The following is a 14,802-nucleotide window of genomic DNA, read 5'->3' on the forward strand; positions in this document are numbered from 1 at the left end:
CACACAAATACGTATAAATATAAATAAATATATATATATATATATATATATATATATATATATATATATATATATATATACACACACATATATATACATGTATATATAAATATATATATACATATATATATATATATATATATATATATATATATATATATATATATATATATATATCTATATATATACATATATATGTAATTATACATAAGTATATATATTCGTGTGAATATTCATTTATCTATATACACATGAATAAACACATATACACCCACACATATATATACATATATATATATATATATATATATATATATATATATATATAATTATATATAAGTATATATATTAAACATACATACATATATGTATGTATATATATATATATATATATATATATATATATATATGATCATATATAAGTATATATATTATACATATATATTCGTGTGAATATTCATTTATCTATATACATAAGAATAAACGCACACATACACACACACAAATACTGTATATATATATATATATATATATATATATATATATATATATATATATATATATATATATTACTGTATTTATATGTATGTGTAAATAAACATTTTCTTTACACCTATTCATGAATATAATGAAAATTGATAAATGAAAAAGAAAGCAATACACGAAACTGGATTCTTAGTAGGGACAGATACTGATCTTTCTTTCCTTTTTATCCCAAAATATTACCATAGTTTCTATACGGAAGGAAACCTGGCCAATTCGATTCCACTCATCAAAAGTGGATGACAGAAAACTATTTAGTAACATCAGTAAAGAGAATAATAATTTGGTTGTGTTTAAGTAGCGTACACATCTATAGTCCATTTCTTTTAGCGGTGCATATTTGCACCGACTCGCGGCGGTGCCCTTTTAGCTCGGAAAAGTTTCCGGATCGCTGATTGGTTGGACGAGATAATTCCAACCAATCAGCGATCACGAAACTTTTCCGAGCTAAAAGGGCACCGCCGCGAGTCGGTGCAAATATGCATAGCTAAAAGAAATGGACTATAGATTGGGTGCACTGTTAAAAATTTGCATTAAAATAAATGTAAATGTCTGGCAACATTTATTCCAGGATTTTTACCATTTTAAAGACGGATATATTGACGTAGAAGAGTGATATTATGGTCACCACCCTGTAAAAGATAGTAACAAAGTAAGGTGAAATTACGGTCGCCTGTAATTTACTGAAATATGATTGAAAAGTTTATTTTTACGGAAAAAAATTCTTATTAAAAAAATTTAAATGTCTGGCAACACTTATTCCAGGATTTTTACCATTTTAAAGACGGGTATATTGACGTAGAGTGATATGGTCACCACCCTGTAAAAGATAGTAACAAAGTAAGGTAAAATTACAGTCGCCTGTATTTTACTGAAATATGGTTGAAAACAGTTTATTTTTACGGAAAAAAATTCTTATTAAAATTAGGTTTTTTTTTTTTTTTTTTTTTAAGAGTGTGGCTTCACTCAGCAGTTGGAAATGCCGGCAAAATGCTGAAAAAAAAGAACTTATTCTTAGCTTGTTATCATCGAAAGACTGCAAATGTTGACCCTTTTAAAAATAAAGTTGAAAATCAACACCAAAGACATAAAAAAAATGAGTAACACTGTCAAAATGTTGATCCGGGCACCAGCCGTCCGTGTAGATACTACCGCTAGAGAGTTATGGGGTCCTTTGACTGACCAGACAGTACTACATTGGATCCTTCTCTCTGGTTACGGTTCTTTCCCTTTGCCTACATATACACCGAATAGTCTGGCCTATTCTTTAAAGGTTCTCCTCTGTCCTCATACACCTGACAACACTGAGATTACCAAACAATTTTAATTCACCCAAGGGGTTATCTACTGCACTGCAATTGCTCAGTAGCTACTTTCCTCTTGGTAAGGGTAGAAGAGACTCTTTACCTATGGTAAGCAGCTCTTCTAGGAGAACGACACTCCAAAATCAAACCACCGTTCTCTAGTCTTGGGTAGTGCCATAGCCTCTGTACCATGGTCTTCCACTGCCTTGGGTTAGAGTTCTCCTGCTTGAGAGTACACTCAAGCACACTATTCTATCTAATTTCTCTTCCTCTTGTTTTGTTAAAGTGTTTATAGTTTTTAGAGGAATTATTTATTTTAATGTTGTTACTGTCCTTAAAATATTTTATTTTTCTTTGTTTCCTTTCCTCGCTGGGCTATTTTCCCTGTTGGTGCCCCTGGGCTTATAGCATTCTGCCTCTCCAACTAGGGTTGTAGCTTAGCAATTAATAATAATAATAATAATAATAATAATAATAATAAAAACAATAATAATAATAATAATAATAACATTGGTGTTAGATGGTGCTATTTTCCTGGTAGACTCTAAGCAAGTGTTGATAACTCATTTTATTTATTTTTTTTTCATTTATTTATTTATTTCATTTTTTTTTTTAATGATTTTTCCGGTCCACAGAAATCGAAAACTCCGGAAACCTGGGCCTTATTTCCATGCTGAATTTGAAGGTGAGTCCGAAATTCAACTTTCGTTTCGAAATTCGGTTATTTTCTAGGACATTTTGTATAACATTTCCTCTTTTTTACAAAAACTTACACACACACACACACACTATATATATATATATATATATATATATATATATATACACATATATATAACCTATATATTTATATATATATATATATATATATATATATATATATATATATATATATATATATATTTATATATACATATATATATTATTTATATATTCATATATACATATGTATGCTGTATATATATGTATGTATGTATATATATATATATAAATATATACATATATATATACATATATATATAATATATATACATATATATATATATATATATATATATATATATTGTATACAAGATGTTGAAATACTAAAGGTACAACCTTCGCCAAAAAGTAGAACAACTCAAAATATGCACTGTTAACTCCAAAACCACCAAGTTTTCCATATCGTCAGGTCCAAAGCTCTAACTTTCCTCTCTGTTTGAATTGAAAAATAAAAGGTATATTGTAGAAACATTTAAATATTCCCTTAAATAACATTAGTCCCTCAAATATCCACTGCAAGACTTGCAAGCCAACTTCTAGTGAAAGGATCAACTCCTAAGGATGTAGGATCGTCCCTTGCAATAGGTTTTTTAAAGGTTTTAAAGGTCGCTCATGAATGGCAGAGGCAAGGGACAGTGACATTGCCCTAGCAATCAGGACAATGCCCTAGAGACTGACCATATATTATATGATCAGCGCCCAAGCCTCCTCTCCACCCAAGCTAGGACCAGGGAGGGCCAGGCAGTGGCTGCTGATGACTCAACAGATTGACCTATAGGCTCCCCCAAACCCCCCAACCTTAGCTCACAAGGATGGTAAGGTTGCAGACACTAATGGCACTAATGAGTCTGAACAGGACTCGAACCCCCGACTGGCAAACACCAGGCAGAGACGCTACCAATCAGGCCACAGGCTTTCCAAATGAGAAAAGGCCAACGTCTGATCAACTGCAGATTTAAAAGGCCAACCTAATAGTACAAAAAGGCCCCAAAATACCAATTTCAAAAAGGTCAAATTTAGGTATTTAGCACGAAAAAAGGCCAAATTTCGTTCTTTGGGCATAAAAAAAGGCCAACCTGGCAACCCTGTCTTGCAATGTCACCCAAAACCTCCACTATCCTTTCATCCCCACAGGTGTCTCCTACACATGTCTTAATGTGACAAGAAAGAAATCTAAAGGAATCACACCGGCCAATTACGCCCTAGGAGATTGGTGCATTGCCCCATTCCACCCTATCTACCAACTATCTTTGGAAATGAAATGAAGGGCAAACACGAGTGACCCGGGGCTTGTGAATGTGGTTGGTCGAAACAGCGATGCTCTCTCTCTCTCTCTCTCTCTCTCTCTCTCTCTCTCTCTCTCTCTCTCTCTCTCTCTCTCTCTCTCTCTCTAGCCATTTGAAGTTGATATATTTTTCGTGGTTTTGTTATTTATACTGATAAAAGGCTGCCTTAATGATAGCTAACTGCCACAGCTCTCAAATAAGTACAGATACACATTGGGGCATGGTCGAGTTGTTGTTCATCAAAGCTATCCAGTGGCTCATCAAACACTGCTGGAAAGCTTGCAACTAAAGTAGCCAAGGAAGCTACCAAACAGCATTTTCCATTGAGGACTTAATTCGCTGTACTGTGCCGTATGGCATATGGTGCCAAACGACGTATGAAGTTCATCTTGGGGTATCACGTGCTGTGATTCAAGTGTGCAACTTCCCCACTGGGAACACTGTACTCTCACTTACAATCTAGATTTAATAAACGTTTACAAATGCACTCACACTGACAGGTTATGTCATTTGCAATCTAAATTGAAAAAAAAACGTTTGCAAATGGACTAAGATTAACAGTTTGTTATTTGCAATCTAGATTGAGGAGACGTTTGTAAATGCGCTCAGATTAACAGTTTATGTCATTTGCAATCTAAATTGAAAATCGTTCGCAAAAGCACTCAGACTGACAGTTTATGTCATTTGCAATCTACATTGAAAATCGTTCGCAAAAGCACTCAGACTGACAGTTTATGTCATTTGCAATATACATTGAAAATCGTTCGCAAAAGCACTCAGACTGACAGTTTATGTCATTTGCAATCTACATTGAAAATCGTTCGCAAAAGCACTCAGACTGACAGTTTATGTCATTTGCAATCTACATTGAAAATCGTTCGCAAAAGCACTCAGACTGACAGTTTATGTCATTTGCAATCTACATTGAAAATCGTTCGCAAAAGCACTCAGACTGACAGTTTATGTCATTTGCAATCTACATTGAAAATCGTTCGCAAAAGCACTCAGACTGACAGTTTATGTCATTTGCAATCTACATTGAAAATCGTTCGCAAAAGCACTCAGACTGACAGTTTATGTCATTTGCAATCTACATTGAAAATCGTTCGCAAAAGCACTCAGACTGACAGTTTATGTCATTTGCAATCTACATTGAAAATCGTTCGCAAAAGCACTCAGACTGACAGTTTATGTCATTTGCAATCTACATTGAAAATCGTTCGCAAAAGCACTCAGATTGAGTTTATGTCATTTGCAATCTACATTGAAAATCGTTCGCAAAAGCACTCAGATTGACAGTTTATGTCATTTGCAATCTACATTGAAAATCGTTCGCAAAAGCACTCAGATTGACAGTTTATGTCATTTGCAATCTACATTGAAAATCGTTCGCAAAAGCACTCAGATTGACAGTTTATGTCATTTGCAATCTACATTGAAAATCGTTCGCAAAAGCACTCAGATTGAGTTTATGTCATTTGCAATCTACATTGAAAATCGTTTGCAAAAGCACTCAGATTGACAGTTTATGTCATTTGCAATCTACATTGAAAATCGTTTGCAAAAGCATTCAGATTGACAGTTTATGTCATTTGCAATCTACATTGAAAATCGTTTGCAAAAGCACTCAGATTGACAGTTTATGTCATTTGCAATCTACATTGAAAATCGTTCGCAAAAGCATTCAGATTAACAGTTTATGTCATTTGCAATCTAAATTGAAAATCGTTCGCAAAAGCACTCAGATTGACAGTTTATGTCATTTGCAATCTACATTGAAAATCGTTCGCAAAAGCACTCAGATTGACAGTTTATGTCATTTGCAATCTACATTGAAAATCGTTCGCAAAAGCACTCAGACTGACAGTTTATGTCATTTGCAATCTACATTGAAAATCGTTCGCAAAAGCACTCAGACTGACAGTTTATGTCATTTGCAATCTACAATGAAAATCGGTAGCAAAAGCACTCAGATTGCCAGTTTCTGTCATTAGCAATCTACATTGAAAATCGTTTGCAAAAACATTCAGATTGACAGTTAATGGCATTTGCAATCTAAATTGAAAATCGTTTGCAAAAGCACTCAGATTGACAGTTTATGGCATTTGCAATCTAAATTGAAAATCGTTTGTAAAAGCACTCAGATTTACAGTTTATGTCATTTGCAATCTACTTTGAAAATCGTTTGCAAAAGCACTCAGATTGACAGTTTGTCATTTGCAATCTACTTTGAAAATCGTTTGCAAAAGCACTCAGATTGACAGTTTATGTCATTTGCAATCTACATTGAAAATCGTTTGCAAAAGCACTCAGATTAACAGTTTATGTTATTTGCAATCTACATTGAAAATCGGTTGCAAAAGCACTCAGATTAACAGTTTATGTCATTGGCAATCTACAATGAAAATCGGTAGCAAAAGCACTCAGTTTGACAGTTTATGTCATTAGCAATCTAAATTGAAAATCGTTTGCAAAAACTTTCAGATTGACAGTTAATGTCATTTGCAATCTACATTGAAAATCGTTTGCAAAAGCACTCAGATTTACAGTTTATATCATTTGCAATCTAAATTGAAAATCGTTTGCAAAAGCACTCAGATTGACAGTTTGTCATTTGCAATCTACTTTGAAAATCGTTTGCAAAGGCACTCAGATTGACAGTTTATGTCATTTGCAATCTACTTTGAAAATCGTTTGCAAAAGCACTTAGATTTACAGTTTATGTCATTTGCAATCTACATTGAAAATCGTGTGTAAAAGCTCTCAGATTGGCAGTTTATGTCATTTGCAATCTACATTGAAAATCGTTTGCAAAAGCACACAGATTAACAGTTTATGATGTCATTTGCAATCTAAATTGAAAATCGTTTGCAAAAGCACTTAGATTGACAGTTTGTCATTTGCAATCTACTTTGAAAATCGTTTGCAAAGGCACTCAGATTGACAGTTTGTCATTTGCAATCTACTTTGAAAATCGTTTGCAAAAGCACTCAGATTGGCAGTTTATGTCATTTGCAATCTACATTGAAAATCGTGTGCAAAAGCACTCAGATTAACAGTTTATGTCATTTGCAATCTACATTGAAAATCGTTTGCAAAAGCACTCTGATTGAGTTTATGTCATTTGCAATCTACATTGAAAATCGTTTGCAAAAGCACTCAGATTGAGTTTATGTCATTTGCAATCTACATTGAAAATCGTGTTTAAAAGCACTCAGATTAACAATTTATGTCATTTGCAATCTACATTGAAAATCGTGTTTAAAAGCACTCAGATTTAGTTTATGTCATTTGCAATCTACATTGAAAATCGTTTGCAAAAGCACTCAGATAGACAGATTATGTCATTTGCAATCTAAATTGAAGAGACGATTGAAAATGCACTCAGATTGACAATACATGTCATTAGCAATCTTGATTGAACAGACGTTTGCAAATGCACTCTAGGTTGTCACTTGCAATCTAGACAGAAGAAACGTTTACAAATGCAAACATTTGGACTTGAGTACAGTATCTGGGAAACTGGTGAGTTTGGATGATTTTGATATTCTGGGAAGGGTTTATTTTGGCCGGTTCTACTTCTTTCAAAGTTTGTACCTCTTTTTTTATTTTACCCTGTATATATATAAATATATATATATATATATATATATATATATATATATATATATATATATATATATATATACATATATATATATATATATATATATATACACTATATATGTATATATACACATATATATGTGTGTGTATATATACATATACAGTATATATATATATATATATATATATATATATATATATATATATATATATATATTTATATATATATATATATATATATATATACATATTATATATGTATATATTATATATATATATATATATATATATATATATATATATATAATATATATATACATGTGTATATAGTAGGCCTATGTACTGTATATACTTACATATACTGTTTTCATCCCGTTTTCTCCATAACTCAAACTAAAACTAATGAAATTATTTAGAAAATCTAAATATCACTTTGAGTAAAAGAGAGAAATCTAATAAAATTACTATATTTACGCTGAGGAAATGTGATAAGGTTATTCTAAATACTCGTTTTAAGATATCACTAAAAACATTAAAACAAAACCTTACACAACATTTGTAGAAAAACCACATCTAATATTTCTTTAAGTAAGGTTGATAGTAGCATAAGAGTTCTCTTGCTTGAGGGTAGACTAGGGCATACTATTCTATCTTATTGCTTTTCATTTGTCTTTTAAGTTTTATAGTTTAAAAAAAAAATATATGTTTTAATGTTGTTAATGTTCTTGAAATATTTTATTTTGATTGTTTATTACTTCTCTTGTAGTTAATTTATTTCCTTGTTTCCTTTCTTCACTGAGCTATTTTTCCCTGTTGGAGCCATTAGGCTTACAACATCCTGCTTTTCCAACTAAGAGTGTAGCGTAACTAATAATAATAATAATAATAATAATAATAATAATAATAATAATAATAATAATAATAATGAGATTTTAACAAAACACCATTAACGATAAAATATCTTCAATAATTCTGCCTTTCTTTCTCTCATTGTCCTATCGTGAGGTACAGAAATTAGTTCACACAAACAAACAATTTTGAAAAAAAAAAAAAAAGTTTTATTCCACAAATTCATCAACGATTTTTAGGACTTATTTTTGTCCCTTTTCCTCATCTGATATTTCTGAGCATTAAAACATTTCATCTTGTCAACAGAGTACACCAACAGGAATACAGGAAACGATAGACTTGCTTTTGGAAGTGATATAAGCCAAAGCTCTGCATACGGATGGGGTTTAAGCCAAAGCTTTTCATCTGGAAGTGATATAAGCCAAAGCTCTGCATACGGATGGGGTTTAAGCCAAAGCTCTGCATACGGATGGGGTTTAAGCCAAAGCTTTTCATCTGGAAGTGACATAAGCCAAAGCTTTTCATCTGGAAGTGACATAAGCCAAAGCTTTTCATCTGGAAGTGATATAAGCCAAAGCTTTTCATCTGGAAGTGATATAAGCCAAAGCTCTGCATACGGAAGGGGTTTAAGGCAAGCCTTCTCATCTGGAAGTGATGTAAGCCAAAGCTTTTCATCTGGAAGTGATATAAGCCAAAGCTCTGCATACGGATGGGGTTTAAGCCAAAGCTTTTCATCTGGAAGTGACATAAGCCAAAGCTTTTCATCTGGAAGTGATATAAGCCAAAGCTTTTCATCTGGAAGTGATATAAGCCAAAGCTCTGCATACGGAAGGGATTTAGGGCAAACCTTTTCATCTGGAAGTGATATAAGCCAAAGCTTTTCATCTGGAAGTGATATAAGCCAAAGCTTTTCATCTGGAAGTGATATAAGCCAAAGCTCTGCATACGGAAGGGGTTTAAGGCAAACCTTTTCATCTGGAAGTTATATAAGCCAAAGCTCTGCATACGGAAGTGATATAAGCCAAAGCTTTTCATCTGGAAGTGATATAAACCAAAGCTTTTCATCTGGAAGTGATATAAGCCAAAGCTTTTCATCTGGAAGTGATATAAGCCAAACCTCTGCATACGGAAGGGATTTAAGGCAAACCTTTTCATCTGGAAGTGATATAAGCCAAAGCTTTTCATCTGGAAGTGATATAAGCCAAAGCTTTTCATCTGGAAGTTATATAAGCCAAAGTTCTGCATACGGAAGTGATATAAGCCAAAGCTTTTCATCTGGAAGTGATATAAGCCAAAGTTCTGCATACGGAAGGGGTTTAGGGCAAACCTTTTCATCTGGAAGTGATATAAGCCCAAGCTCTGCATACGGAAGTGATATAAGCCAAAGCTTTTCATCTGGAAGTGATATAAGCCAAAGCTCTGCATACGGAAGGGGTCTAAGGCAAACCTTCTCATCTGGAAGTGATATAAGCCAAAGCTTTTCATCTGGAAGTGATATAAGCCAAAGCTCTGCATACGGAAGTGATATAAGCCAAAGCTCTGCATACGGATGGGGTTTAAGGCAAACCTTCTCATCTGGAAGTGATATAAGCCCAAGCTCTGCATACGGAAGTGATGTAAGCCAAAGCTTTTCCTCTGGAAGTGATATAAGCCAAAGCTCTGCATACGGAAGGGGGTTAAGGCAAGCCTTCTCATCTGGAAGTGATGTAAGCCAAAGCTTTTCATCTGGAAGCGATATAAGCCAAAGCTCTGCATACGGAAGGGGTTTAAGGCAAGCCTTCTCATCTGGAAGTGATGTAAGCCAAAGCTTTTCATCTGGAAGCGATATAAGCCAAAGCTCTGCATACGGAAGGGGTTTAAGGCAAGCCTTCTCATCTGGAAGTGATGTAAGCCAAAGCTTTTCATCTGGAAGCGATATAAGCCAAAGCTCTGCATACGGAAGGGGTTTAAGGCAAGCCTTCTCATCTGGAAGTGATGTAAGCCAAAGCTTTTCATCTGGAAGCGATATAAGCCAAAGCTCTGCATACGGAAGGGGTTTAAGGCAAGCCTTCTCATCTGGAAGTGATGTAAGCCAAAGCTTTTCATCTGGAAGCGATATAAGCCAAAGCTCTGCATACGGAAGGGGTTTAAGGCAAGCCTTCTCATCTGGAAGTGATGTAAGCCAAAGCTTTTCATCTGGAAGCGATATAAGCCAAAGCTCTGCATACGGAAGGGGTTTAAGGCAAACCTTCTCATCTGGAAGTGATATAAGCCAAAGCTTCTCATCTGGAAGTGATATATTCCAAAGTGAACTCATAGGAATCGCAAAATGACAGGACAACGAATAATTTCAATTCCTAAACCGGCATATTTCTGTCAGCACTTCACAAGGTAATTTTCTAACATCTGCATTTTAGTACATTATCAGTGGCATTTATCTGTATGTATTTGCAATAATGAAGTAATGGACATTGATCCAAATAAGTATATGTAATATAGACCAGAAAAAAAATATCTTCCATCAGTTCAAAGAGAGAGAGAGAGAGAGAGAGAGAGAGAGAGAGAGAGAGAGAGAGAGAGAGAGAGAGAGAGAGAGAGAGAGAGAGAGAGAAAAAAAAAATTTAGTTAGTAAAAATTTCAGCTTTGACCCTTATTGCTAAAACATTTCAAAGCTACGTCAAAACTAGTCGCTGTAAAGTATAGTACTGTCTGTAGCTCCAAATGCGATTAGCAGAGAACAACATAGGAAGTTCATTTTGTATATCACGTGCTGAGATTCAAGTGTGCAACTTCACTGGGAACACTGTACTGTCATTTACAATCTAGATTTAAGAAACCTTTACAAATTCACTCAGATTAAGAGTTTATGTCATTTGCAATCTACATTGAAAATCGTTTGCAAAAGCACACAGATTAACAGTTCATGTCATTTGCAATCTAAATTGAAAATCGTTTGCAAAAGCACACAGATTAACAGTTCATGTCATTTGCAATCTAAATTGAAAATCGTTTGCAAAAGCTCACAGATTAACAGTTCATGTCATTTGTAATCTAAATTGAAAATCGTTTGCAAAAGCACAGATTAACAGTTTATGTCATTTGCAATCTAAATTGAAAATCGTTTGCAAAAGCTCACAGATTAACAGTTCATGTCATTTGTAATCTACATTGAAAATCGTTTGCAAAAGCACACAGATTAACAGTTCATGTCATTTGCAATCTAAATTGAAAATCGTTTGCAAAAGCTCACAGATTAACAGTTCATGTCATTTGTAATCTAAATTGAAAATCGTTTGCAAAAGCACAGATTAACAGTTTATGTCATTTGCAATCTAAATTGAAAATCGTTTGCAAAAGCTCACAGATTAACAGTTTATGTCATTTGCAATCTAAATTGAAAATCGTTTGCAAAAGCACACAGATTAACAGTATATGCCATTTGTAATCTAAATTGAAAATCGTTTGCAAAAGCACACAGATTAACAGTTTATGTCCTTTGCAATCTAAATTAGGCTGGAGGAACGTAGAGAGTAGAGGTCCCCTTTTTGTTTTGTTTCTTGTTGTCGGCTACCCCCCAAAATTGGGGGAAGTGCCTTTGGTATATGGATGGATGCAATCTAAATTAAAAATCGTTTGTAAAAGCACACAGATTGACAAGTTATGTCATTTGCAATCTAAATTGAAAATTGTATGCAAAAGCACACAGATTGACAAGTTATGTCATTTGCAATCTATACTGAAGAGTACATTTTCAGTACCAAACTGGAAATGTGTCTCTCGTTAAATGCTTCTTTTTATAGTTTATATATGACATATTTGTTTTTGACGTTGTTAATAGTTTATATATGACATATCTGTTTTGACGTTGTTACTTTTTTTTAGAATGATTTATTTTTAATTTGTTCTCTTCATTTATTTCCTTATTTCATTTCCTCACTGGGTTATTTTTCCCTATTGGAGCCCCTGGGCTTATAGCATCTTGCTTTTCCAATTAGGGTTGTAGCTTGGATAGTAATAATAATAATAATAATAATAATAATAATAATAATACTAACAAACGGGTCTCTTTTCTGCAGGTACAACTTCACGGTCGAAGGGACTGACATACCATATTGCACAGTGTCTGTTAAAGAAAGTTCTGACTCTTGGATCTGCACCAAAGGAAAATCAACTACTACATTGAATTACTACCATAGAGTCATTTCTCTCTAGTCGAAATAAACTACTACTTTGATCTAATGGCTAAAAAAATATGAGTGTTGCACAAAATATGTTCCTTGACTGAATTAAATTCATCGCATTTGAGATCCTGTTTTTTATTTATTACCTCCTTTCGTGTGTTGAGCAATGAATAATGAATGTCTGAATTGATATTTCCTTATATAAAGGCAAAATTCTTATCTCACATAATCACGCAAAAAAAAAAAAAAAAAAAAAAAAAAAAAAAAAAAAAAAAAAAAACATTATCACCTCCTTTCGTGTGTTGAGCAATGAATAATGAATGTCTGAATTGATATTTCCTTATATAAAGGCAAAATTCTTATCTCACATAATCGCACAAAAAAAAAAAAAAAAAAAAAAAAAAAACATGTACTGGTACAATTGTAATACAGAATCACAAATCAAGTAGTCTAATGCACAAATTCGCGAGAATCCCACTATACAAAAACTGTTCATGGTTCCTGGTTCCAAGGGCCTCACTCCCCATTCCAAGAAGACCATGAGCATCCCAATTGAGCGAGCATGTGCAAAATATTGGCATACACGCAGAGGTCATCATCAATAATAATAATAATCTGGACAGCTCTTCATCCCTACAGTATAGGAATTTATATATATATATATATATATATATATATATATATATATATATATATATAAATATATATACTGTATATATTCTCTCTAATTTGTTCCATATACCTTTCAAGAAGGAATTCATTCAATATTAAAAATCACTGTCTAATTTGAGAAAATTGAAATTATAAATATTAATGATAAAATTATCATATAGATGCATATAATCATATAAACAAATAATAATATACAGTATATATATATATATACATATATACAGTATATATATATATATATATATATATATATATATATATATTATATATATATATATACATACAGTATATATGTGTGTATTTGCTATATATACTGCATGTATGTATGTATATGTATATATATACATATATATATATATATATATATATATATATATATATATATATATACTGTGTATATATAAGAACATTAATAGATAGATAGAAAAATATATTCATATAGTTTTCTGACACAGATTTTACCTAATGCCATTTTTACTAAAGGCAATTGCCACAAAAATCCTCATATTTATGTAGTTTCTTCAGATTCTACAGCGGTATTAATGGTTAACGTCAGTTTTAATATTGTAAAACTACGCGAATCTGCTATCACTTGATAAAAGCAAAGTATTGTCGAAACAGTGCTGTATTGAAATACATGAAATTGAATATATAGTTTCTTTAGTCAAGGTTTCATTCGTTGAATCTAATCAAACTACGTAAACATGATGATATGAAAGTAAGTAAAGAAGAAATGAAGATTAATTTAACAAAATTTATATTGGAATCAGCACACGTCGAAAATGTCTTAAATACCATCTAGGAAAACTATCAGAAAACTCAAAATAACTAATAAAGAAAATATTGAAAATGAGGGTATAATCCAAGAGATAAAAGAGAGAGAGAGAGAGAGAGAGAGGAGAGAGGAGAGAGAGAGAGAGAGAGAGAGGAGAGAGAGAGAGAGATTAATACAGCCTTCTATATAAAAAAGAGAGAGAGAGAGAGAGAGAGAGAGAGAGAGAGAGAGAGAGAGAGAGAGAGAGAGAGAGAGAGAGAGAGAGAGAGAGAGAGAGAGAGAGAGAAAATATCCTGCTTAACTGGCAGAACTATCGAAAACAATTTAAAAAACCCTAGAAATTCGGGCAAATCAGGCCAAAATTGAGGAAGCTCTAGGAAGGAAGGAAGGAAGAAGCATCAAATCTATTGAAAGAAGACTTGAAACAGGGAGCCAAAAGATGTTTGCTTTCAAGGACGAAAATGGAAATATCATCAACACAAGAGATAGATTGATAAAAATTGCAGAGGATTTCTATACAATGCTAAACAATAATGATATAAGAAATTACTTTGCCAATAGAAATAAGTAAAGGCCTAAGCTGGTACCAAAAGTAACAGTAGAAGTAAAAAAGCAATAAAAAAGCATGAAAAGAGGTAAAGCAGCAGGAGAAGATGGCCTAAAAATTTATTACTAATAAAACACAATGAACTTTACACAAAATGTGTGCAGGAATACTCTATACCTACATCCTGGAAAACCTTTATCATTATACTAATTCACAAAAGAACTGAAAAATAACCGCCCAATAAGTATATTCTCAGTAATATATAAAATATTTGCAAAGATCATAGTAGGCCGAATAG

The 14,802-nt window shown here is 32.8% G+C and overlaps 1 protein-coding gene across 1 annotated transcript; it reads right to left on the reverse strand.

Annotated features, from left to right (window-relative positions):
* Positions 1-9,572: 9,572 nt before the first annotated feature.
* On the reverse strand, positions 9,573-10,646 carry LOC137639896 (uncharacterized). Its single transcript, XM_068372171.1, has one exon. The coding sequence runs from the start codon at positions 10,644-10,646 to the stop codon at positions 9,573-9,575; it is 1,074 nt and encodes a 357-aa protein (XP_068228272.1).
* Positions 10,647-14,802: the final 4,156 nt, after the last annotated feature.

This window comes from Palaemon carinicauda, chromosome 1 (genome assembly GCF_036898095.1).
Source record: "Palaemon carinicauda isolate YSFRI2023 chromosome 1, ASM3689809v2, whole genome shotgun sequence".
NCBI lineage: Eukaryota > Metazoa > Arthropoda > Malacostraca > Decapoda > Palaemonidae > Palaemon > Palaemon carinicauda.

Excerpts from the sequence above, each read along its gene's own strand:
- LOC137639896 (XM_068372171.1), bottom strand. The coding sequence starts at position 10,646 with ATGAGTTCACTTTGGAATATATCACTTCCAGATGAGAAGCTTTGGCTT.